General features: G+C 38.1%; 1 protein-coding gene across 3 annotated transcripts in view; it reads left to right on the top strand.

The window, feature by feature from the left end:
* The first annotated feature begins 315 nt into the window (after window positions 1–315).
* LOC112568839 (deleted in malignant brain tumors 1 protein-like) overlaps window positions 316–25834 on the top strand; it is a 27598-nt gene continuing 2079 nt past the window's right edge. Inside the window, exons 1-18 of one of the 3 annotated variants that reach the window (XR_003100207.1) lie at window positions 316–471; window positions 3580–3727; window positions 6196–6380; window positions 9297–9444; window positions 9669–9841; window positions 13854–14001; window positions 14858–15069; window positions 15728–15875; window positions 16949–17121; window positions 17443–17578; window positions 18900–19069; window positions 19574–19721; window positions 20395–20567; window positions 21275–21422; window positions 22133–22296; window positions 22667–22939; window positions 23094–23860; window positions 25635–25725. Coding sequence is in view for 1 of the 3 variants with exons in the window: in XM_025246348.1 (XP_025102133.1) it covers window positions 414–471; window positions 3580–3727; window positions 6196–6380; window positions 9297–9444; window positions 9669–9841; window positions 13854–14001; window positions 14858–15069; window positions 15728–15875; window positions 16949–17121; window positions 17443–17578; window positions 18900–19069; window positions 19574–19721; window positions 20395–20567; window positions 21275–21422; window positions 22133–22296; window positions 22667–22939; window positions 23094–23473 (2985 nt within the window). In the remaining 2 variants the exon portion in view is untranslated. Of the gene's footprint in view, window positions 472–3579; window positions 3728–6195; window positions 6381–9296; window positions 9445–9668; window positions 9842–13853; window positions 14002–14857; window positions 15070–15727; window positions 15876–16948; window positions 17122–17442; window positions 17579–18899; window positions 19070–19573; window positions 19722–20394; window positions 20568–21274; window positions 21423–22132; window positions 22297–22666; window positions 22940–23093; window positions 24455–25634; window positions 25726–25834 lie in introns of those variants that run through there. The other 2 variants (XM_025246348.1, XR_003100208.1) reach the window with 2 other exon arrangements.

Raw genomic sequence — 25834 nt, 5'->3', positions numbered from 1 at the left:
GAACGAAATAAACTTAATATTAGTAGAGATATAAAACACCGGGTAAGATGCGAGCTAAGCGAAATAATTTGAACTATAACTACAGGTATAGTCACAGAAAAAAGAATATTCCACACCACACTTTGTTAATTCCCTTTGTCTTTCAAAAAATCTGAACTCGGGCTCAGTGCACCACACGACTCCCAACGCACGTCCCAAGGCAGAAAGAAGGAAAGAAAGAGATAAAAAAGATAAAAAAATTAATGCCAACCAATCACAGCCAGGCACGTGACATGTCAGCCAATCGCTGCTCGCAGACCTTAACATCCTGGTCGCTGTGTGTAAAGTTGCGGCGCTGCGGTCGACGTCCAGTGTCTTGTCAGTCACAGACACACCATCATTGTAAGTCTTCATCACCAGAGTCAAAGAGCATCATGAGGTACAGGGTGGTCACTACTTACCTCATGTACCTGCTGTTGGTGCCAAGCCTGGGTAAGTAGGCATAATACTACTGTAATAACTTGTCACGGATATGAAACTCTCTACTGGTGTGTAGTGTCCCACTGGCAAGATTAGTAAGCGTTTTATGACAAGTAATGTTAATTAGGTTATCAGACTGCTGATTACAAAAGACTAAAAGAAGATGACAATTATCATTGGGTTTATCTACTGCAGGTATCGTTCCTACTTCCGTTGGCGGCAGAGGTCCCTCTTTGCTCGCTGCTGTTTTTGTATTGCTGTGCTTTTGCTATTTAAGGTCGTCTGATTTACAGGAGGCTTCTCTAAAATCCTGTACTGAAGGGCCTTTTAATTAATTAAGGTTTCTTTGGGTGTGGACGCGTCGAAATTTTTATTCTAGACTCTAAATGGGCGTGATAATAATATCCATATTAAAATTACCACATGACACTGGGTGCAGAAGAAAAACACAAAAACTAGAGCAACAACAAGAATGCAAGTTCAGGACTAGGAGTAGAAAAACGTAACCCTTCCTATTAGATACCTCACTGTCAAGTTTTCTGGGCATAAACTAACAGTAACAAGATACAGCGACACATTACATCCATCTTTTAGAAATACGCTGTCACGAAAAAGTAGAAACAGCACAGTAGTGTGGGTGCCATAGGTTGAGCAGACGCTGAGAGGGATGGGATGCTGAAAACTCCAGCTTTCGCCAAGTGCTTTGTCAGCTATCTCCAGGCCGTCTTTTTACCACACAAGAGACCGGTAATAGGAATTTGCCAGGAGGGGCAGCCCACACTTAAGCCAGAGTGTAAAGGAGGTTGACCTCTAACCCTGAATAACATCGATGTACTCCTGGTAGCGCAGTGGGACACGTTACTCTGGCCACAGAGCCAGGCGCTGGTTCCTATCTGGTGCGACATCAGGCCAGCTGGTGACGGGAACTGAGTGCACACTGGTGTAAGGGACAGTACACGTGAGAGCTTGTCCCAGTTCCATGCAAGGCTTGTTTTGTTTTGTACATCTGGGGAAAATTCCAGGCAAGGAAGACCAACGGTCAACAGACCACCATCTCTTTTGCTTCTCGTCGGGAGGGCCCTCTGTGTAGCAAAGACAATCGTTTGAAGTAATTAAGGACAAACAGTTGTGTGCCAAGCCATCAAGGATAATTCCCTCCCACGCGGTAAAGACGATTTGGTCGAGTTAAGTGGTGTATGAAAGTGCGAAGTGTAGAGCGAGTGAATGTGTATGTAGATGAGTGTAGTATAGGACTATGCAAAGCTAAAGATAAGATTTATGACTCACTAAATACCTGGATTAGTGGTAAGGGTGTAGATTAACGAGACACCCTAGACAAGTAGCTAAGACGGAATTTTTTTTTTCGTAGGTTCATTTGTCTTTAATTGTATGTTATGTAAGCTCTTGACATGTTTCTATACTCAATAAGTATTTTGTTTCCACTAAATTGCGCTATGTTGTTTACTCGAGAGTGCGTTGGGGGCTTGAGTTGTTAATATGTGTTAATTAGTAATTTAGTTGAAGTGCATCGAGCACAAGATTAGCGAGCGTGTAGTTAAGACTTAACTACGAGTCTCTGTACCTACACCCAGGGCCGTGCTTAGGGGCAGGCGGACGAGGCATTTGCCTAGGGCCCCGCGCTTTTGATTGATATGGTAACTAGGCATATGGAAGTGTTACAAATAAATTAATCGTAGGCTTATGTTGTAATGTGTATGCAGCGTGCTGTCAATGATAAAAGACGAGATATCCCTGAGGAAAAAAGTGACTTTAGATCCCAACTAAAACCGTGTGATCGTGGCGTGAGGGCCCCGCACATGCCCTTTGCCTCGGGCCCCGCGGGGGCTAAGAACGGGCCTGCCTACACCCCATAGGATTGGGACACACACCATGTTAGAAACATGAAAATTTATTGCGTCTTACTTCATATTCTAGAAGTTACAAAGGTCCTCACTGTTATGTGCAAGGAATGTACCCCACTGAAACAAAATGGATGCAGGAAACAGCAAATAGGACTACACAACCAAAAGCCTTATCAGCCACTCGAGAAAAGTCATGCTAAAGGTCATACAGATCCGACTTAGCACTAGTGCAGAGGTGCTAGCAGAAGAAACGTTAAGTTTAAGAATGCATTTGACATAGTCTTGCATGAGGAGCTGTGGCATGATATATGAAAAGTCAACAGCAAATATAAGCTTACTTTCGCACCACAGCGGGTGTTAGTCTATGATATACACAGATGCTGCTTATTATCTTCTTGGAAAATATCATACTTGAAACTTTCCACGTTCATCATACCTCCATTTGAATTGGATGAAGACCGAAATGCAACCTAAACTTTGTAGACAACATAGATATGTTATCAGGCACTAACAACTGAAATGGAATGGAGACCAGCAATGGAAAGAGCAACGTCATGGTTTTTGGAAGGGCAAAGCAGACATCTATATAAATGGAACTCAGCTCGAAGAGATAAAAAGCTTCAAGTACTTGGAAGCCACTCTCTCCAAGGACGCAGCTCCACATTATAAACTGCTGCTTAGTGCCGCCTCCGTAAGGCACACAATAAGCGATTTGTGACTAATAAATATAAAATCTACAACAATAATGTGTGTGCGATTTGTAGACTACAATGACAAAGTTGACGTTTATGATGATGATGATGATGATGATGACGATGATGATGACGATGATGATGATGATGATGATTATAAAAAGAATTAAGCGCAAACGTCTAGCAGGGGCGGCTCTAGGCTCGTTGCGGTCCTGGGCAGAAAATGGTGGCCTTTTCCTTCTTCTGTTTGATATTCAATATTTATTGGCGTTGTGGCACCTAGGATTAGATGGCCCTATGCAGGTGACCAGTTTGTATATGCATAAGGCCGCTCCTGCGTCTGGCAAGTAATCATGCTTTTCACTCCTTAAATAGTAATAATAAAAACATTTGTAATTACATAAAGCAAAGACAATGTTTACAAGCACAGCTTCAGAAAAGAGGAAGAAAAACATATCCGTCTAATAATCATGCAGCATGGCACTTTTTCATAGAGTGTTCCCACTTATTTATGACAAAAACGTACATAACTTATTAATGTAGCATATTTGTGTTTTAACTTTTAGCTCAAGAGTTCAGAGCTCGTGTGGTCGGTGGCACAGCGGAGGTGGGACGTCTGGAAATCTTGTACGATGGAACTTGGAGCACAGTGTGTGATGACGATTTCGGAGAGGAAGAAGCTTTGGTAGCCTGCAGAATGTTAGGATTCAACAGGTAGGTGTAGTCTCACGCAATCATTAAACACATTTAACTAACAAGATATAAGCTTTTTTACACGTTGGATAATTATCATGCTGATAGAAAAGTCTAGTAGCTTTTAAATGTGGAGGGTGTTCAGTTTAAACAGGGATTTAAGGGTCACTAGTGCCTCTGATTGGAAAACCCTTGTTATTGCAGTAGCTAATCGTGCCTTGTTTAAAAGTAGCCCGATAATGTGGAGAATGTTCAGTTCAAAGGGATTTAGGAGTCACTATTGGCTCTGATGGGAAAACCCTTTTTATTGGAGTAGCTATTCTGGTTTAGTAAAATAGTAAAATAAACCACTACATCTGTCCCACGGGTACATAAATGTATATTTAGTTTGGTTATGCAGTGTAAGTAGCACTTAAAATTGGGCGTCAAAAATGAATTTTTAAGAAATTCTGTTCTATCACACGTATCCAAGACATAGATACTTTCGTAACGCACATTTCTGCAACCAGTGTTTTTTTCAAATTCATTATAATCTTGATGCTTCTGGTTTTTTTAATCGATTGAGTTTTACAAGTGTACGCGTTGGAACACTTTAAATCGCTTTTAGTTAGGGATTCTTCTACAGTCCTATTACAAATGAACACACTGTTGTATGAGTAACGTGTTTTGAAGTTTACTGAAGAATTTACAATGGCTCAGCAATCTTAAAAAAGGAGAAGAGCCCTCATAGTCGTTGCACCACCTTGATTGTGTTTTAATTTCTCTGTCTTAACAAAGGAAAGAAAAAACTGTGTGGCACGGGATGGCATTATAATATTCTCAACATTTATCGTAGACAGCAGTTAGGTGATTACCATAAGTTATCAGGCAAGCATGGTCACCTGCATGTCATGCACTTGCTTTCTGACAGAGGAGTATGCATTAATTTTCTAATGCTATGTGTTTAAAGTGTATTAAATTTTATTTTAATTTATTGCCTCCATCTCTACATATAGCGCGACTCGTGTTGCTTACCAGGACGATGAAGGGTTTTAAAAAAAATTCAGGTCGTCAAGACTTGCAAGTAAAGGTAATACTCTGTCACCCTGAGTTTTAAAAATGGTTGCAACGAATAAGGTAGCAAAGATGTGGCTCGAGTGACCAGTGGAGACAGATCGAAACAAGCTGATAATCCAATAGGTGATACAGGTGCTAAGAATCCAATCCAACTTGCCGAGATAGAAAGTGTACAGAGGCTAGGTAGAAGTAGACGAAGGGAAGTGCAGACCGCGCTAAAATGTAAAAGGAAACCTATCAGTAAGTATTTCTCACTGTGATTATTTCTCTCTATACACCAGAAAATGTCACGTATGGTCAAAACCTCCTTAGTTTTCAAACACAGATTTTATGTTGGAAAATATCAGCAAGACTTAATTTTGTAGTTTTAATTTATTAATGATACATCTATATCTTAGCTGATTACTTTTCGCTTTATAATTTTCACTGCTTATATTTGATAATCAGCACACCAGAATAAGGCTGCGGGAGTAATATATAATAAAGTTAATATGATAACGAGAGTTTTGTTATAAACATTATTTAAAGTCTGATCTGATGCTCGTTATAACTTTGCTACTAACAACTTTAAATCAAACTTATTACAGACAGAAGGAGGGATAAAGTAACGAAGAGTGACCTCCGTAGGAAGTGTCTGTTAGGTATTTGACCCTACTATAGTGTAGGCTGTGTGATCTATTTATGACAAGGCTAAGTACACACTGAGGCCGGACATATACTGTGCTTCGTCTTCTACAACTTAAACTTGTTGGCGGTATCACAGTGCACCAGGCGACACAAGCTCCACTCGTCCAAGAAACAAATATTTATTTTGGTCATACGACAACGACAAACATAAAACACGTACTGTCACACACACGCTTACAAAGAGGTGTTAAAAATGAAATAATTTATTGACATTATTTACGGCTAAAAACCGATGCTATCCTCTTTACAGATTAGTCACTGAGTCAGTTAGTCGCCCTTTGAAAAGGTAATTTCTGTGCTAATTTAAACATTATCTTTGTCACATCTGAAGAAGTAATAATTTGGAATCATTTAATTTGTTGGAAGCTTCGGAATCACAAAATTGCTTCTGTTTGAACGCTTATTAGAAGTTACATCTTATTGTGTTCATCTTCGGTTATACAAAGACAAAAAGCGTTTCATGAATGAACTTACGGAAATTTAGGTTTTAACGTTTTCTTTTTCTCGTTCCTTCTTAACGCTACCTCATTTCGACGTCACTATTTTTTGACGTCACATTACGTCATTTATCACATTCCATTTAGAAAACGTCCATCACTCGCACCCTTCCATCCACACACGTCCCAGTCCTAGCACTAGGTCCATGACAGTGTGCGCAGAAGGTGCGATCTATCATGGTCGTGATGCTGCGGGTTAGAAGTTTTCGACGTCTATGTCTTCTGCTATTTGTTTCTCATGTCGGACAGCACAACAGCAGCAGCTGTGGGGTCAGGCAAGTACGGAGCAGGCTCTGGTCCTGTTCTGTTTGATGAAATGCAGTGTGTGGGCAACGAAACCAGCCTGGCGCAGTGTAAACACTCGGGGCTCTACATACACGACTGTGAACATTGGGAGGATGTCGGCGTTGAGTGCAACCTCATTATAAAGACAAGTAATAAAAAACATTTACAATTACTCCAATACTTTATTTATTTTGTTAAAAATTTAATAATTGTGTTGTTAGGAATGGTTCTTTTAGTTCCCATTTACCGTTCTTTGATCAATTAGTACAGAAATCAAGTATGTTTTAGAATGTTTCTTACAATTATTATTATGATGATGATGATGATGATGATGATGATGATGATGATGATTATTTTTTTACACTCTGCAACAAAGTAAAAAATAGATAAGTAAGTAATTTATGTATTTTTCATAATTGAAATATGCTGATTACACTTGTAATATTTTATAAAAGCTAGGACGTTTTACTTTCTTAAGTTGTGAACAATTTCCTTTCTTAAGACCATTAACAGATAGGTCATGCTGTAATATTAATTTTGGATTGTTGTTAGTAGAAAATAATGATTGCATCTTTACTTCTTCCTCAAAAAAAAATTTACTTTCCTTCTGTAAGAACCAGCCGGATACAAACGTTGTAAACTAAAATAAAAAAAAAAAGATTCTAAAAATAAAATTGATATCTACATTTATTGCACTCAACCCACTGTAACATTTTCTGAAATAAACGCTTTCGTAAGAACTTTACCATAAATATTTCTTCTACCTCGCAGTAGTTTCCTCAACCTTGCAGTTTTTTTTACCTCTTTGCAGTAGATTTTACACCTTGCAGTTCTTTTCCTCTAGAGTTTAGACTGTGTCAGCCATGCGGGTGCTTAGTGGTGCGGGGCAAAAGTCATAGAGCACTCGATGTAGTACACTAGGTTCAATAAAAACGAATTGTCCAGAAATCAGGGCATGTAACGTTTACCTGGAATGTGTTATCTCCAGTGAGTAATCGAAATCCCACTATTTTGGTTTTCCGTATTTCTGTAGGTGTTTTGTTTTGTTGTCAAGTGTAACCCGCACCTCAAAATCATATTTTCTCTCTTTGTCAATTGTCACTTACGTTCACCTTTCCCCCGACTTGGAGCCAGTAAACTTGAAACACAACTGACTATAAATCTTGACCTTTTGTACCTCCGTCAATACGAGAGTTCACAATACCTGCGATTCTTCTTTACGTTTATACTTAAGCCGGAAGCAAATTTGTATGTTAGCCTTTTTCTAAAAGTTTACGGGAAAAGTTAGTCTGAAAGACATTCATCAAAAAAGGATGTCCGTGCTCTTAATAGTGCGGCACTGGAGACTTATTAAAAACTGATTAAACCATTACTCCAGCCTAGACACGCTTTCATGGATCTCGCTTTAGTTGTTTTGTAGAGGATCTGGTTTTGTTGCAGAGTTACGGGTGATCTTACAGCATTTAATTGTGTACTTTTTTAAAAATGCAAGGTCACTTGTAGAAACTTCTGATACAGAAAGCAACACAAGAAGACCGAAAAGACCGGCTTGGTGAGTATCAGTGAATCTGATAGTTTTGCCGGGGCAAGGCCTTGAAGACAACGGTAGCACAGTATGCTGATCTTGGAATTAATGAGAGCTCGCACTGGAAAACATTGCAAAACTTGCAGAGAAGTGTTGTCACGTGGTCGTTTTTATTCGTACGAGTGACATTCTTGTGAGACTCGTAAAGTCATACAGAAGGCGTGTCACTTAAGGCTATACAACCATCTGCTTCAAGGTCAAAAGCAAAAATCTCAAATAGAAAAAAAGGACACACTATTAAAAGAAAAATAAACAAACAGTTAAAAGACAGTCTTCGACAGGGTGTTGTGCCGGGTCTAATGGCCAAAGAAGACATGATAACGTCACTTGTAATGTGGAAGTAACAATCGCCCCAATTAAAGTTCCTTGTTGACAAGCCGAGAACCTGGAAGAGAATGGAGAGCGTATGTGGCAGTGTAGAGATGTCCTACGCGGTAGAAGCGCAGAGGTGTTGTAAGTAAGAGAACCCTAAACGGTTAAGAGAGTGACACCTCGGGGGTTAACCCACCTGTCCGCCAGGTTGACGGGGAGAGGGGGTTAGTCACCACTACGCCACTTCAAGGGAGGTGGAGCTTCAGTAGGGTGGTCGTTCTCTTGTCGAGGTTGGCATCGGGTGTGACAAAGCTTTGAACTTCGTTACTCTTTTAGAATTTTTTTTTATTTATAAATAAAGATTCCTAAAGGCAATACTAACAGAGGATAAGTTTAGGCCATTTTTCAAAGTCACGATATATTGTGGAGCAATACATTTACTAATGACTCACAGATATCCTTTTGAAAACAGTGGCTCCTATTTATCCATGTGACTTCTTAAATAATGGTATTATCTGTAGTTGCCTACATCATATTATACGAAATTTCCATGTTTGTTAGTATATCATTATGTGACTTATGTGACTTGTGTATATGTTAGTGGATTAAATCTTGAAATATTTCTAAGTATAATTCCATAAATATCACGATTTATATAATAAGATTAGGAATAGTTTGGTTTGAGACTTGCTAAGATTGAAAATGCCCGCAGCCCACATACACCCTGGTGCTTTAAATATAACAAGCTATTTTAGGTTTTGAGCACTGATGGTTTTTGTTTTGTTTGCTTTTTAGGAGAATGAATGTGGGTCATAAAGAAATTTTTAAAACAATTATTTAGTAGAGAACTATAACTTGTTTGATATGATAATGGGGCCTCAGGGTGAAACAGACGGTTATGTGCTCACGTGCTTTGTTTTGAAGGAGTGGGTTCACCTCACGTTTAATGAAAATATTTGCCACTTACTTGCTTTGCTCCAAGATTTTAGAGTAGTGCTTTCGTTGCATCAATGAGAGGTTGACAGAAAAGTGTGTGCTTGTGTGTGTGCGTGTGTCTCGTGTGAAGTTAAGTAAAAGACTTTTAATGTACATTTTAGAAGCTTGTGTATTATGTAATAAAAATAAACCATAACTTATTAATGTAGCATCTTTGTGTTTTAACTTTTAGCTCAACAGTTCAGAGCTCGTGTGGTCGGTGGCACAGCGGAGGCGGGACGTCTGGAAATCTTTTACGATGGAGAATGGAACACAGTGTGTGATGACAGTTTTGGACAGGAAGAAGCTTTGGTAGCCTGCAGAATGTTAGGATTTAACAGGTATGTGTAGGCTAACACAATTATTAAACACATTTAACTCTTGTTTTTGTTGTTGTTGTTGTTGTTGTTGTTGTTGTTGTTGTTCTTCTTCTTCTTCTTCTTCTTCTTCTTCTTTCTTCTTCTTTCGTCTTCGTATTCGTATTCTTTGTATTCTTATTCGTTCTAGTATTCTTTTTATTCTCTTTTAACATTATAATTATTATAATCTTTCTGATGTCGGTCAGCACAACAGCAGTAGCCGTGGGGTCAGCCAAGTACGGACCAGGCTCTGGTCCTATTCTGTTCGATGACCTGTGGTGTGTGGGGAACGAAACCAGCCTGACGCTGTGTAAACACTCGGGGCTCTACGCACACAACTGTCAACACTCGGAAAATGTCGGCGTTGCGTGCAACATTAGTACGTAGACAATACTTAAAGTTAAACATAGACAGAAACTCCAGTATTTTATTTATATTGTTAAAAATTTAATAATCGTGCTGTCAGGAATGGCTCGTTTAGTTTCCAATTACCGTCCTTTGGTGGAGTAGACTAGAAATCAAGTATGTTCCAGGGCGTTTTAACAAATAACATTAATATTACTATAAAAAGTGCAACAGAGTAAAAATATATAAGTAATTCATGTGTTTCAATATAATTGAAAACTGCTAATTAACTTGTAATATTTTATAGCAGCTAGCACGTCTCATTTTTTAAGTTGCAAACCATTTCTTTATTAAGCCGATGAACAGGTAGGACATGCTGTATTATTACTATTTGACTGTTGTTGGTGGTAATCACGATCTTGGGATCTTGACTTCATCCTGTTAAAACATTACTTCCCCTCTGTAAGAACCAACAAAAGTCGAGTCCATATTCGGACTGCACTTTCCTTTGTTACGGTATTCAATGACTAGGATGTCTCGGTGGTAGCATTTCCAGTGTTGTCCATAGGAATGGGAATCCCATGGGAATCCCATGGGAAACGTCCCATGGGATGGGATGGGACGGGACAGCACACACTTGTATTTCCCATGGTAGTCGATACTTGATATTGCAAAATAAATTTACTGTTATTTCATTCATCAAGGATTTAAATCTTTCCTCTGAATCATCTATTGTATGTGAAGTAGCAGGAATTATAGAACAAAAGCCGAAAAGTGGTTTTCAGTGTTGTCCATAGGATTGTTAATACCATGGGAATCCCATGGGAAACGTCCCGTGGGATGGGACGGGATGGGACAGGCATAAATTGCCATGGGACGGGATGGGATGGGATAGAAAAATATGTCCCATGGACAACCCTGAGCATTTCCCTTGTTCGTCACTGACATCACTTATGTTGGGGGGCAAGAAATCTAGATGGGAATGAAGAAAGTTTATTTTAAGTGACGTTCAAGCCCCCACTTTCTCGTTATCAGCATCTTTGCTATCAAATCTTAATCATTATCAGCTTTCTTTTTTTCTAAAACAAAACCCATTGACAAAGATTTAGAAAGAAAGCCATGCTTCCACTTCCTAATCACTCAACTTAATTTTAAATAAGGAATCTCCCGGGATATCTCTGATTTGTGGAATTTTAAAAAAATTCTCTCTTTATTTTAGCATCACTCAATTTAAGGAACTTTTGAGTTAGATGCTGTAAACTTTGTGAATCTTTCTTCAAAGCTTTCACACAGTTATTCGTAAGACCCATCGTATTGTGAAGAGGTGGTAAGTTCAGATAAGTATAGATTGTTCGGGTTCACAAGAGGAATTCGTTTGACATTAATTTTTCCTGGCACATATTTATGTCTTACTCATTCTTGAATAATGACCTCCAGTGGCACTACTATCCGATAAAGAAAGGAAGCAGATATATTTAATGAACCCACTCTGTATGCCCATACAGCCAATACTTTTAGATCACCACAAATACTTCAAATGTATGTGTCATACTTTATACAGGTTACAATTATTTTCGTGCTTAAATAAAATTTCTACATAAACAGTACGTGGAGGATAGTAAACGTGTATGAAAGGTACCTTATACCTTGTAAATATAAACAGACTGCACTATTTTGGAGGTTTGCGAGTTGTGGTATTTCTTCCACTTCTTGATGTAAGGTTCCAGCTTCTCCAATACACATCTGACTTTAAATACTTAAAGAAGAAGTGGGTCTTTTATGCCGACATACATGTCCTTGTTCTACTTTTTTATTTTGATTTTCAACACATGTTTATGTTTGCTTACACTCAGTATTACAATACTTTAACATTATTTCACATTAAATAATACTAATAAGAAATTTATGTAGTGCTCTTCCAAAGATTTGCTCAGAGCACTTTAAATCAGTCGTACACAGACTGAGTCATAAACAACCATTCACCCACATTCACATTTAACAGACTACACGGCATATTTAAATTCAGCACATTAAAGTTGTCCCACAATCAACAACACGCACAGACAAAGGTCACTCGGCTCGCAGTAGAAGCAGCAATGACTGGCCTGACCATCAACATCAAGAAGACGGAGGTAATGCGGGTCAGCACAAAGCAAGAAGCCCAACTCCAGCTATATGGAGAATGTATTACAGAGTCTGACCGTTTCACCTACCTTGGCAGCATAGTCAGCAGCAAAGACGGAGGTACAGATGACGATGTCAGAAGCCGAATAAACAAAGCCAGGCTTGCATTCCACACCCTAAGACCTATCTGGAACTCCAAGGCTTTGTCTCTACACACCAAGATCCGCCTCTATAATACCAATGTAAAGTCAGTCCTTCTGTATGGACCTGAGATATGGCGGGTGACAAATGCCATCACCAACAAGATACAGACATTCATCAACAAATGTCTGCGCCGCATTCTTAACATCCGATGGCCTGAGAAGATCTCCAATACCGCCCTGTGCGAGAGAACCAACCAAAACCCTGCCAGCCAAGACATCAAGAAGCGGAAGTGGGGCTGGATTGGCCACACTCTACGAAAGCCAGCCGACAATTTAACAAGACAAGCTCAGCGAGTAACAAATGCCATCACTAACAAGATACATACAGACATTTGTCAACAGATGTCTGCGCCACATACTCAATATCAGATGGCCCGGGAAGATCTCCCCTACAGATCTGTGGGAGAGAACCAACCAAAGACCTGCCAGCCAAGACATCAGGAAGCGGAAGTGGGGCTGGATTGGTAACACCTTAAAGATGGCCTACAATTTAACGCGACAAGCTCTGGGATTGAACCCACAGGTGAGGCGCAGGGTTGGGAGACCCAGACAGACATGGAGGAGATCAGTCCACAGAGAGGCAGAGACATCTGGCATGACATGGTCCCAACTGGAAAGGAACGCTCAGAACCGGGTCCCATGGCGTGGTGTGGTTGCAACCCTATGCTCCACTGGGGGCCATTTGAACAAGAAGAAGACGTGGTGTGGTTGGGCGTTAAAACTAAAGAAAATAGTATGGCGGCGAGTCTTCATCCTATAGCCAATCATCCCATGCCATATCATCTGCATTTTATTTAGAGAAAGACACTAGAAAAATCTTCCCAAACAATATTGGTTAACAGCTCACCCTGGCAGAGCTCCTGTATTTATTACTAACATGGATAAAGGCGTACACAGCAGGTTAAGCTTTTCCAGCGTATAATTGAGAAGCTCCTCCATCAAACTGACAAACATTATGTAAAATTTAGCACTAGGATAGGCTGTAGGATTGACAATCTTAACCACGGGGAAGAAGAGTTGTCAAACGTTTAAGGATTTAGTGTAAGTACCTGGTGGCTTTAGTAAGTTCATGACATGAGCTGGACGTAGATTACAGTGAGTGAGATGTTTAAATGTCAGCCTCACTCCCTTGTACCAGTCTAATAGATATACAAAGTATTCTAACCGTGCCCTTGTTGAACTCCAAAAATACACTGCTGGGGTCGCCTTCCTTTGATAGAAACTGAGAATATCTTGAAAAAAAGTTTTTCTTGCTACTATTTCTTTTAATAAGGATCGTCAATGCATTTTATACTCAGGTGGTTTGACTTTCATGGCCTGAAAAGGTTTTTATGTAAGGTAGGGTACGAACAACAAAACATTAGTTGATCTTCATACAACAAAAGGTGAAAATAGCATAATTATACCTAATCTGAACTGTCACTAAAGAAGTTACCTGGTCCATCCAAAGCGTTCCTGACAAAAATTTGCAATAGCACTTCTACTTGTAATACTAAGAGAAAGTATCGAGCAGCCCAAAGTGGATCTTTGAGCTGTACACAAACAGGAAACTCAGAAAATAGGCAGATAAAAGGAAAAAAATAACATCATTATGTTCTGAAACTGTGTCTCTAGAGACTCAAGCCAGAAGTCAGATGTAAGTAAGATGGGCATGTAAGAAGTTTTTGCACAAAAGGAAACATTTTATCAGAAGATTAACTCTTATTGTTAAATTTTCAGCTGAGGAGTTGATAGCTCGTATAGCTGACGAAGCAGTGGAGTCTGGACGCCTAGAGATATTTTATCATGGAGAATGGAACACTGTGTGTGATGATGAATTTGGAAGGGAAGAGGCCCAGGTGGCCTGCAGAATGTTAGGCTTCAACAGGTGTGTTATCTCACTTTGCTTTAGAAATAATACGTGTATCCATTTTTGTGTAGCACATGACATTGTAGTTTAATTTGGAAGATTCTCGAGTGCTTGTCTGTAGAATAAAAGGATACAATACAATACAATACAATACAATACAATACAATACAATACAATACAATACAATACAATACAATACAATACAATACAATACAATACAATACAATACAATACAATACAATACAATACAATACAAAACAATTTTATTAATCCACTAGGAAAATTCCAGATAGTGTTTACACTACTAATATACAGATAAATACATATACATGTTGAAATAATTTCTCTCTCACACGCACCATTCACACACACAAGATGCAGGCACTTAACCACATCATCACACCCAGTCAAACATGTGGCTGGTAAATTCATTCTGCCCACCAAGCAAGTGTTTGAAAGAAATGGGTATCTGATTAAATTGACAAAACTTGACTGACAGTGGGAATTCTGCTCTGTCTTGTAGGTGCCACGCCTTTGGCAGGTTATACTGTCATTACTTCAATTGATTTTAATTGTCTTATTATGTGTAACAGGAAGATGAAGCCTACTTTTAATCTGTAATACCTAAAAAAATCTTATAGAAGTTAAAGGAACTGGCACACTCTGCAACGTTTATATAGACTTACAATAATAAAGGCATCAACAAACACGACTGAGAAGAATAACCTGTTATACCTGCTGCACATAATTTAAGTTACAAGTTGAAGTAATATATAAGATACAGACAAAACAATCTGGATGTGTGTATGTGACCGGGCACGTTTATTTTTTTAAAAAAAATGTTATTGGATATATATATATTGCTGTCTGACAGTACTGAAGCAGAAGTAATGAACTCAGACGACTATGGCTTAGATGAAGCATCAGGTGAAGCATCAGGTGAAGCTTCTGGTGAACCTTTAGGAGAGATTAAACTGCACAACCTGCAGTGTAATGGTACAGAATCCAGTCTGGCACATTGTCAACATAGTGGGATCTCAACGCACGACTGCTACTACTTGGAGCAAGTCAACATTATGTGCAACAGTAAACACTATGATCCTGTTACCTTCTAAAACTTATCTTTTTTTCTTAAACCGTTTATCTTTATTTTTACCTACATGATTTGTAGACACAAAAAGTAAACTTTTGAAAATTGCAGAATATATATGTCAAGATGTACAGGAAGAATAAAGAAATGGAGGTAGAAAAAGGTCAGCAAGACACTGCAGCACAATGATTATATATTAAAAGAAATGTAACAAAACATGTATCTGCAGCAAATAATCTATGAGGCACAAACTATCACAGGCAAAACAACAGCTAACTTGTTACAGGCCTTTCCTCATAACTGAATCTGTACATTAATTTGTTAAAGAACCCGTTATAGTTCAAAAAAGAATATCATTTGCCCTTTTCAGTAAATAGATGTAAATCAGGATTAAAACACAGAATTCTGTTGCCCGTTTCTTTAATAACCGAGAGATTCGTTCCTATCTTTATTGAATTACTGTATTTTATTGTAAATTCAGGCAGGCGGACAAAATTAAGTGGAGCTAGATAGCATGTCTGAAGTAGCCGCCATGTAAAGCCCTGTTGTCTTGTTGCTAGTCTTGTGAAGACAGACTAAGGAAGTCAACTAAAGTATACTTTCTAAAGAATACACTCTATATAAAGTTATATAATTAAGTTGTGAAATTTTCAGCGGATCAGATCCTAACTCGTGTAGCAGGCGGTACTTCGGCTGCTGGGCGACTAGAAATATTTTACAACAACGAATGGTCCACAGTGTGTGACGATGAATTTGGAAAGGAAGAGGCGCAGGTTGCCTGCAGGATGCTAGGATTTAACAGGTTTGTCAAGCAACTTATTTTGTGGGGCAGTAGAGGAGGGTTCTAAATTGGTTTGTCTTACTGTTGTCTAACCCTAACCCTAACTGTTAATTTTGTGAACGAGTTTTGTATAATTATGCACTCTACTCTACAGGATCTGAGGGAATCTATTATTCTTTAAAAAAAAAATGTAGAACTTCTTACCTAGAAAACTGTAAACAGTACAGTAAGAGAGCATAAATGAAGCAAAACAGAAGAGCAGTGTACTGCATGCCTTCCACGTGTAACAGGAGAAGTAGTAAGCTATTTCTTATGGTATTATAAAACAGTCTCACTAGTCAAAACAAAAATCACTATTAGCCATGTGTTTTATCCTTACCAGGCAGGGACGCTAGCCGGTTGCTTTTTACCAACAAAAGTACTTGAATCCTGTAGGCTATTATCACCAAATGCTTCAGTTTTACAGTGTCTTGATGGACATTAGAAAGAAGATTTTTTTATAGTGGTCATTAGAAAAGCATGGTGTAGAAGTAAAGTCATACTTCATGTGTCAAGAAGAATCGGCAGTTTTACGTTTTACCAGTTATCAATGATGGCAGAAAAAGACAAGTTTTAAATGACACTGCTATTGGCTATAGTAATTATATAATTCGTTAGCTTTTTTATTTAAGACTTTTTAAAATAATTTTTAATGTTTCCATTGTAAGAAGAATGGATAACCTAAACCGCATTGTAACAGCAGCTCATGTTCGTACTCTGGTCATTTTCGTGTGCAATTTTAAACCGTATTTATTTCTCTTTTTTGAAATAACTTCTTCTCGTAATGGTTCTTATTCTCTTTGTTGCATGAAAAGAGAACGGTGAAATTAGCGATACAGTTTTTCCCAACCTACATCTTGTTTTCTAAGGGTCTTAGGCTTAGTATCCTCACCAGTGTAGGGTTACACGAACAAACAAGAAAGTTATTTGAACTCTCTACTTTTAAAGGCTAACAGATGATCATTTTATTACATCTTATATTTTGTTGTCTAATGGAGTGCACTATTTTGTGCCTACATTTAATGCATAATATCTCGTAACTCTGGTATTGACAGCACTGGAGCAGCAGCTGTTAGTTCAGAGAAGTACGGACACGGTACAGGTCGGATTCTGCTTCAAAAGATGGAGTGCAACGGAAACGAAACCAGTCTAGCGAACTGCAAAAATAAACTTGTTTACAGAAGGGACTGCGATCACTCGCATGACGTCGGTGTTGTCTGTAACATCAGTAAGAACAAGAAAACATTTCTTCCATACTTGTTTAGTCGTGATAACTGACTAGTATAAGTTGAAACGAAAAATATTAAAATCAATGATACATTGTTGACAGAAATGCATGCAAAACAGTATTTTTCTGCCTATATGGTTCTTACTTTTCATTGTTTTATGCGTACTTCTTTGGACTGATTGATCTTTGCATGCAAAGGATTCACAATTAGTCTATGTCAAATATCTAGAATTAAAGGAAACTACTAAAAAGAAATCTATGGACATAAAATTTATTTTAAAATGAGGATTTTCATGTGAAATTTTGTATCTGAACAAACAGCAGCACGTCTGGTTAACGGGACATCAGAAGCTGGCGGACTAGAGATATCTTTCAACGGCGAGTGGGGAGCAGTGAGTGACAAGGGATTTGGAAAGAACGAGGCGGAGGTGGCCTGTAGAATGTTAGGATTCAACAGGTAGGCTACTTCAATAATGCAATATCATTAGCAATGTCAATTACAAATATATATTTAAACTGCTCTACCTTCTAACATGAAGTTATATGTTCGTTTGTAGTTAGCATCTTGTCATTTAAAATATGATACTGCTTCGTTCTTTTTTACACACTCTCTGAATTCTTTGCCCTCTCTACTTCTGATTGCTTACTTTTATTACCTTCATCATGAACTTCTTATCTGTGCATTTTTTCATTGCTTTCTATCAGAAAAGTAAGAGTAAATTTACTTTGAAATTCTACCGTATCGTGATTGGCACACATTCTCAGTTAACTGAACAGTTCAATGATGTTGATATTGGACAATGCTCCAAGACATTACAGTGTGAAAAGAAAACAAGGACAAACAAGGCTTAGCGTTTGGGTGATAGATCCCAATACACATATTGTTACTATGGAACAGAATAGGTGTTTTAGTGACACGCGTACGTACACCTACTAAAAAAGTCTATGTGGGTCCGGTCAAGGAAGCGCGACAGACATCATTAGCAGCAGCAGCAACAGCAACAACTACACCAACATGATAAAAAAAATAATCAAAGTCATTCTTATAGCGGCATCCTAATATCACGGCAGTCTTAAATCCCTTTACAAAAGATACACTAATATCAAGTGCTAAGAGCAGTCGTAAGTTCTGGAACTGAAGTACGAGAAAATCCACGGAGCAAGAAACACATGTCTCATCAGGAGTCTATTCAGCATCCTGGACCTGAACAATTACAAAATCTAATAACAATCAGTAAATTTGCATAGCATTCCTTACTACGCTTAAAAAAACAAAACAAATCAAGAAACAACAACAAAAAGCAAACAGAGTAACGCCAAAAAGAACAAGCACTTGCTCGTACAATGGTCACCAAAATAACAAACAAATTAGGTTGAAATACATAAAATACAGAGAGTTGCCTCCTTCAAGCCAGTAAAGCAAAGGGACACCACTCCAATAAAATAATTTTCCTCGTAGTAACCATGTACGAGACTTTTACACACTCTAAACTTTAAGTGTCTGGGCACAGATTCCCAGTAAAACCCAAACAAGTTAACTTTTTCCTTCCCGTTGTGTTCTGTTTGTGTATATGAAACTATTCATGGTTGGTTCGCGAAGAATTATTCTGATTGTAAACCCATGGCAGAACTGGCGCAGAAACTGTCGGTCCTGCCGCTACTTATGACCAGATTGAATGTTGTTGCTTTGAATGTTTGTGTAAATGGGAATATTCAGTTTTTATTTTCTTTAAATGTTGTATTCGTTCTAATTTTACTCACTGAAAATTTTATTTCAGTGCTGGAGCAGTTGTCAGCTCAGACCGTTACGGTAAAGGTCCCGGACACGTTCTCCTCCATGTCACAGAGTGTAATGGAATGGAAACCAGTCTGGCTCAGTGCAAATTTGCACAATTCTATCCCAATGCCACACTTCACTCCAAGGATGCTGCTGTCGTTTGTAACATAGGTTAGAAGTGAAAAATATTTAATACACTGCTTGTTCTGTCCTAATTATTACGTTGTTAAAATTTTGTTTGGTGACTGCTTTTTTTAAGAGTCAGTGGTAGGTGTTGCACAATTTTTCACGAAAAAATGTATCATATAAAAAAGTAAACTATAACGTAAACATCATTTTAAAAGACCACCACCACCACCACCACCACCACCACCACACCACCACACCACCACCACCACCACCACCACCACCACCATCATCATCATCATCATCATCATCATCGTCATCATCATCGTCGTCGTCGTTCTTTATCAGTGTAAGCACCAGGTTTTTCCTATTTTAGACCTAAATTAATTGAGAAAAGAGCTCTAGACTGTGTAAAAAAAAAATTAAAAATCGAAATGCATTAAAAAAAAGGCAAAAAAAAAAAATTCCTGAGTAAAAATATTGATATAAAATAACTTTACACAAATTTGTTTGGAGTCAAAGTCCTGCTTTTTTTTATGAAACTGCCAGCTGAACAGATTGTTGCACGTTTGGTTAACGGGACGTCGGACGCCGGTCGCCTGGAGATACTTTTTAATCGAGAGTGGAGCACAGTCTGTAACGAGGGCTTCGGAAGAAAAGAAGCGCAGGTGGCCTGCAGAATGCTTGGATTTAACGGGTGTGTAGTTAAGCTTTTTTTTTACTAACATGCCTATTAAACAAAGCTAACTAAGGTTAATCAAAAAATATAGCCTGACATGTTATTTACAGTTTTTATTGTCAGACTGAGTCAGGTACCTGTTTTGCAGGGTGAGATTAAGCAATGACTGTAACTATGACCGCCTTTCATTTCAGCTTGTAAGTTAATTTCGTTAAAATGTTGCTTAGTAAAAGTTCCAGAAAATAAAAACCGTAGTTCCTCTACATACCCAGATCAAATTTAACACTGATTGACTTGTATTTATGCTGCGTATATTGATACATTTTGAAAGACACACGCATGAGAGCAAACACACAGACATACACTAACTCTTTCTGAAATGGACAATAACCACTTCAACTCAATCGCATGTTAATTCCTATTCGTATATACAAAAACAAACAAACAAACAAACAAAACAAAAAAAAACAAAAAAAAAAACAACCCCAAAAAACAAAACAACAACAAAAAAAACAAAACAAAACAAAAAACCTAAAATATTTCGTATTTCGCTGCCTAACTTTTTAAATAATCGGAAAGTTAAAGCTAGGAGACTGTTTTTATAAATAAGTACACATTTATTTATTACTTTTACTTTTTTTGCCTTTATTCCATTTTTTTGATAATTTTTCATAAACCTGTAAACCAACAGAACAGGGGCAGCAATTGTGAGCTCTGACAGATACGGTCAAGGTTCAGGTTACATTCTGTTCCTCACGATAAAGTGCAATGGAACGGAAGTCAACCTGGCACAATGCAGTCATCCGCTCTTCTACACCAGCGGCTGCGATCACTTGCAGGATGTCAGCCTTGAGTGCAACATCAGTGAGAAACTTTAACCACAGTATCTACTTTTGTCGTAATTACAGCTAATGTTTAATTGCATTTTATCAGCTTTTTATTTATGAATCTAGAAATAAAGAAAGGTAAGAAGCCTGACAAAAAGAAATAAGTATGTCATTAAGACCGAAACATTGCGTTGCTTTTGTACAGCGCTTTCATGACTTCAACAAGGTTTCTTCAAAATGTACATTTTGCATTACATGCCACAGCCACTTTTGTCAAATTCATTTGGTCAGGTGAATAGGTCAATGGCTCTGTAGTTTTTGCACTGTTTGCTTTGCATTTCTTTTAAAAATATTACTATTAATTCCGTTTCTTTTTCGAGACAGTATTTATGTTACTAGGTTTCGGTTTGTTTGGTCACAAAGGTCAAAATGTGATCAAGGATTATTTTGTCTTCCACTGCCTCCGTTTAAAAGTCTGTGACAATGTTATGCCACTGTCAGTGACTGAGTATGACACAGTTTTTACTTTGTTAATGTTGGATTTAAAATGCCTTGGCGGTAGAAAAAAGTAATGTTGCTCTTGAGCCTTATCATCTGACAAGTGACGATAGCAGCCCTTGGATTATCGAGAAACTATATTTAATCTTGAATTTGGCATATATATATATATTAATGAAGACAAAAGAAGTGGCAAAGATTGTTGTATTTAAACAAAACTGATTGTAGTGGATACTACTGTGACAGGTCGTGTAAAACTGCGTTTAACTGGAAAGCGTCGCACCAGATTTGACATGGGTGGTGTGGAAATAGAGATTGGAGGAAAGCTGCAAACAATATGTATCTCCGACGATAAAGTCGCGGCAGTTATCTGCAGACAGCTCGGCTTACCATCGTGAGAAACTTTCTTATCTTTAGTCAAACGAGTCCATGTATGATTAGTGGGTGTGATGATGGTGACTGTGTAGATTAAGCAAATATAGAAGCTAACATTAAAAATTGCTACTTTAGCAGGAAGCACCTAAATTCTCTCTCTCACACACACACTAGCACACATAGGCACACACATACAGACACACTATCACGCGCGGTCCCTCTGACGCTCAAATCCGTAACTGAAGAGTTCGATTCATCTAGTGGTGGACACATTGTGATTCTATTTTTTGTACCACAAACTGGTTTTCTACTGCATATCAGGGACCGCGGGCGAGATGGTAATTAACTGACAGATACAAGGGGGTGGGAGAGAAAGAATTTCTGTTCGCGAAAAGGGGGCCTGCAAACACTATGCGTATAAAAGGTCATAGGTCACATTGTATACTTGTAAGATTAATTGACATACGCATTTAGCTTTTCTCATAACCTAAGGCTTGCACACCGTAAACTAATCTATGGACAATCCCGTATTTTGTGCATGGTATTTGAAGACATTTATTTTGAAAACAAAGAGAATATTCCCCCAATATAAACAAATCTTAGCCATGAGAAGATAATACTTGTCCCACCTAGACCTTTAAATTAAACTGACACATATTTTGATATTATATGAATGCTTATTGAAAATATCTTGAATATCCGAATTTGGTTTTTGTTTATGTATTATAGACGTTCAGCAGCATTCACCGAAAGATGGTCATTTGGATCCAGACGTGGCAATCAATTGATGACAAATTTTACGTGCAAAGGCGACGAAAACAGCATCTCGGACTGCGACCAGAGTTTATTTAGTAACGGAAGTTCCTGTGACTTTGGCGTCGACTGCAGGGAATGTAAGATGATTTCAATATGTCTCGACTCTTATTGGAGGCCCTTTATTTAACTAGACTATTATTTTGAGGTTTCAACATAGAATATGTACATTTTCATGTTTCCGTGGTTAAAACAGAGACAAGCTATTCACTAAAAAAATATTGTCATACCTAGCTTTTTTCAATGTAAAAAACTCACAAGACCTGAAAATAGACATGTTTAAAGCAGGAACTGTATTTAAGATCTACTGACGATTGTCTTATCTCTGTAAATAAAACTGACAGAAAAAACCAGTCTAGCTAAATATTTAAGCGGGTAAGACAGTGTAACGTCTGAACACAAACTTTAAAAACTTCAATTTTCTATTGTGCATCTTCTGTTTATTTTCAGCTCGTTCTCTGTTCATTGTTCCGGACAGAGATGAATATCCGTTGATAGAGAAAAGTAGTAAAATGCTAATATGTGGCATTTCGTATTTACATGGACGTGCACCCGAATACACATGGGTAGAGACCGCCGGTGGTCGACCCTCTGGATATATCCTAAGGTTTGACAGCCTGACAAGGAAGCACAATGGAAGCAAAGTAAGGTGTACGGCAAGCTATGACAAGGATGGTGTCAAGCATAGCCTGTCTAGTGACACCCTGGTATTGCAGATTTACTGTGAGTGCATGTTGTATACATTTGTACTTGATTTATTTGATGGCTTAGAAAAATAAGCAACCAGACCAAAAGAGACTAATAGAAAAATTAAAACAGAATAAATTACTGATTGATTATTGTTTGAAAGAAACTCAAATACTTTCTTATTTTGCAGATACGGATATCAAGGTAACACGAAATGTGACTACTCTAGAGGCCAACCAGGATCAGTTAGAAATCAACCCTGGAGAGAATGTTACATTTTGGTGTAAAGCTGACAGCTACCCTCCTCCCGCGTCCATCACGTGGTCTGGAAGTGTGAACAGCACGACTGGGGAGTTACGGATCATAGCGGCAGACCACGTGACACACAGCGGTGTGTACACCTGTACCGTCGTCACTGAAGCTGTTCAGGATGACGACCGTCTTCCACTCAAGTCATCGTACTTGCTAACCCTAACTGTTAAAGGTGGCTTTGTCTGCATTTGTGTTGAATATTTACAAAAATATGTTTATGTAAGTCAGTTTTCAAAGCACATGCACAAAATTGCATAATTCCCACTTTCATGTTGTAAATAACCGTCCGACATACCGACTACGTTTACGCGAAAGCGGATGTAAACCAGCCCTCGTCACACTGAAAAAACAAGTTCGGTTTAAGAAGTCGGATTAAACAAAGGTGAGTCAGTCTCATTCGCACTCAAAAACTGTGCATGGGTGTTGAACAAATCTGGAATTATATATTTAAATGTATTTTATACACCAGTAATATATATCTTGTAAATCTTAACGAGAACATCTACAACACAGGTCTTTGGGGTATTATAGCAACATTTTATTGGAATCGTGTTTGTGTTGACTTAGATTTAGAGTTTGCTTGTACGATAACAGTATTTATATTTGTGCAGGTTGCTGTTGCTGGAGTTATCTCCGGGTTTAGTGGTAAGGGTTCTTGTCTTAAAATGAAGTCAAATTGTGTATTTACAGCAAGCCGATGGTATGTAAATATAGGTTCACTTTTAGAAAGACAGATTGCCAAAGAATTTTTCTTGTAAATTTTACAAACTTTGTCTTTTGCCCTTTTGCTGCTCATGAGGGTTGAACTAAACATATTCAACCGCCAATAAGAAGTTTGTCACAGAAGTTTTAAGCAGAACGGTGACAACAGAAGTAGGCATGAGAAGGTTAGTTCAGTCTCTTAAATTAACCAGCTACGTGTTACTTTGTTGTTCTCCACGATGGCCTCTGTCAAAACACAGTCTTTGAATAATGTGTCAGATGTCTGCCATGCCGCTAATGTCAAACTTACATTTTTAGATGCTGCCTTATTACTTTTTCGTCGCTGTTTACATTAAAATCATTTAATTTGTCTCTATTGGTCGCCACCTGATTGACATCTGATTTGTCCGAAAGAGAATGTAGACTAAGGTCGCTGCTGCTCGTTTAAACCAAAGACGTTTGCTCTTCTCCTTGTCGTCCTTCTCCATAGCGGTTAAAGGGAAATAACTCATAGTGGAACAATTTTTAAAGATTCAGTAGTAGCCTCCCTTATGTATTCGTTAATTTACTCACAGAGTCACCTGTTTTCCGATGCTACCTCTATTTGTGAGCGCCTAGTAACTGCGTTTGTATAAGCCGAGGAAGAGTCTTTTTGGGCTACGGGTTAAGTAATCTAAACAAAGGATAATTACATACCGATGAAGCATTTAGGTAAACTTTTTTAAAGTGACTTTTTAAAGAGTTATTTTACATGTACTAACATGGCATTGTAAGCCTGTTTCTTTGTTGTAAGTGGCATTGCCAGGAAGCCGGCATTGTAAAAAAGCAAGTACCGAAAATTGATGTACTTCAACAACATCACAATGGCCTTATCAACTTACAAGGGCATCGCTTTCCACTCAGTTTACTAAAACAATACTGTTAGTCTGGTTTTCAAATATTTCTTAATACTTCACAAAGATATACGTTGCCTATAAATAAAAGATACCTGACAAGAGATCTCTATACATCAAAACAAAATAACGATATATAACTGTATTTAATAAGTAACACATCCATAATATGATCTACCTCATACGACAGCTAGGAACTAAGCACGAGGAGATGGAATGAACCAGCTTCTTGATTACGTCAGTTTTATAACAGGAAAAGACATAAAACCGCGAATGCATTCTTGAAGTGGTCAATAGTTAAAGGGAAGTAATCTAGAACTAAACAATTTCTAAAGACTCAGTAGTTGCCTCCCTTATTTCTATATTTACTTACGCACAAAGCGATGTGTTTTATAATTCTACCTAAGCGCATAATAACCGGCGTTAACTTAATGTGTACACAATATATTAGAAAACATATTTCTTCCGAAGCTAGTCTGTCATGTCTAGATATAGGTAGCATACCAGGACAAAGATCATTTTCAGGAAGATTACCTGGAATTCGGGAAGTAATTATCCTTTGTTTAGATTACTTTATCCGCAGCCCAAAAAGACTCTTCCTCGGCGTGTACAAGCGCCAGTTACTAGGCGCTCACAAGTAGAGGTAGCATCAGAAAAATATGTCCCTCTGTGAGTAAATTAAGGATTACATAAGGGAGGCTAGTACGGAATCTTTAAAAAATTGTTCCCGTATGAGTTATTTCCCATTAACCGCTTAGGCGAAGGACGAGAATGAGAAGAAGAGGAAAAATTCAGCCGATCAGGTATTTCGTTATGTTTGACAGGTTCAGTTGAACAAGCGTCATTTTAAAGAGCGTTGCCAATTACTCATTTCACGAGATTTCTACTCACACAACCGAAAATAAGAAGAAAATAGTGAGTTATATTTATATTCTCATACGTTTTCTAAAAATTATAGTTTGTTGGGCTTTTTACGCTTGTTTATACTGTTTAAATATGTTTTTCGTAATTTCTAACTTTTTAT

This window comes from Pomacea canaliculata, linkage group LG7 (assembly GCF_003073045.1).
Source record: "Pomacea canaliculata isolate SZHN2017 linkage group LG7, ASM307304v1, whole genome shotgun sequence".
NCBI lineage: Eukaryota > Metazoa > Mollusca > Gastropoda > Architaenioglossa > Ampullariidae > Pomacea > Pomacea canaliculata.
This window is presented reverse-complemented; position numbering and strand designations above follow the sequence as displayed.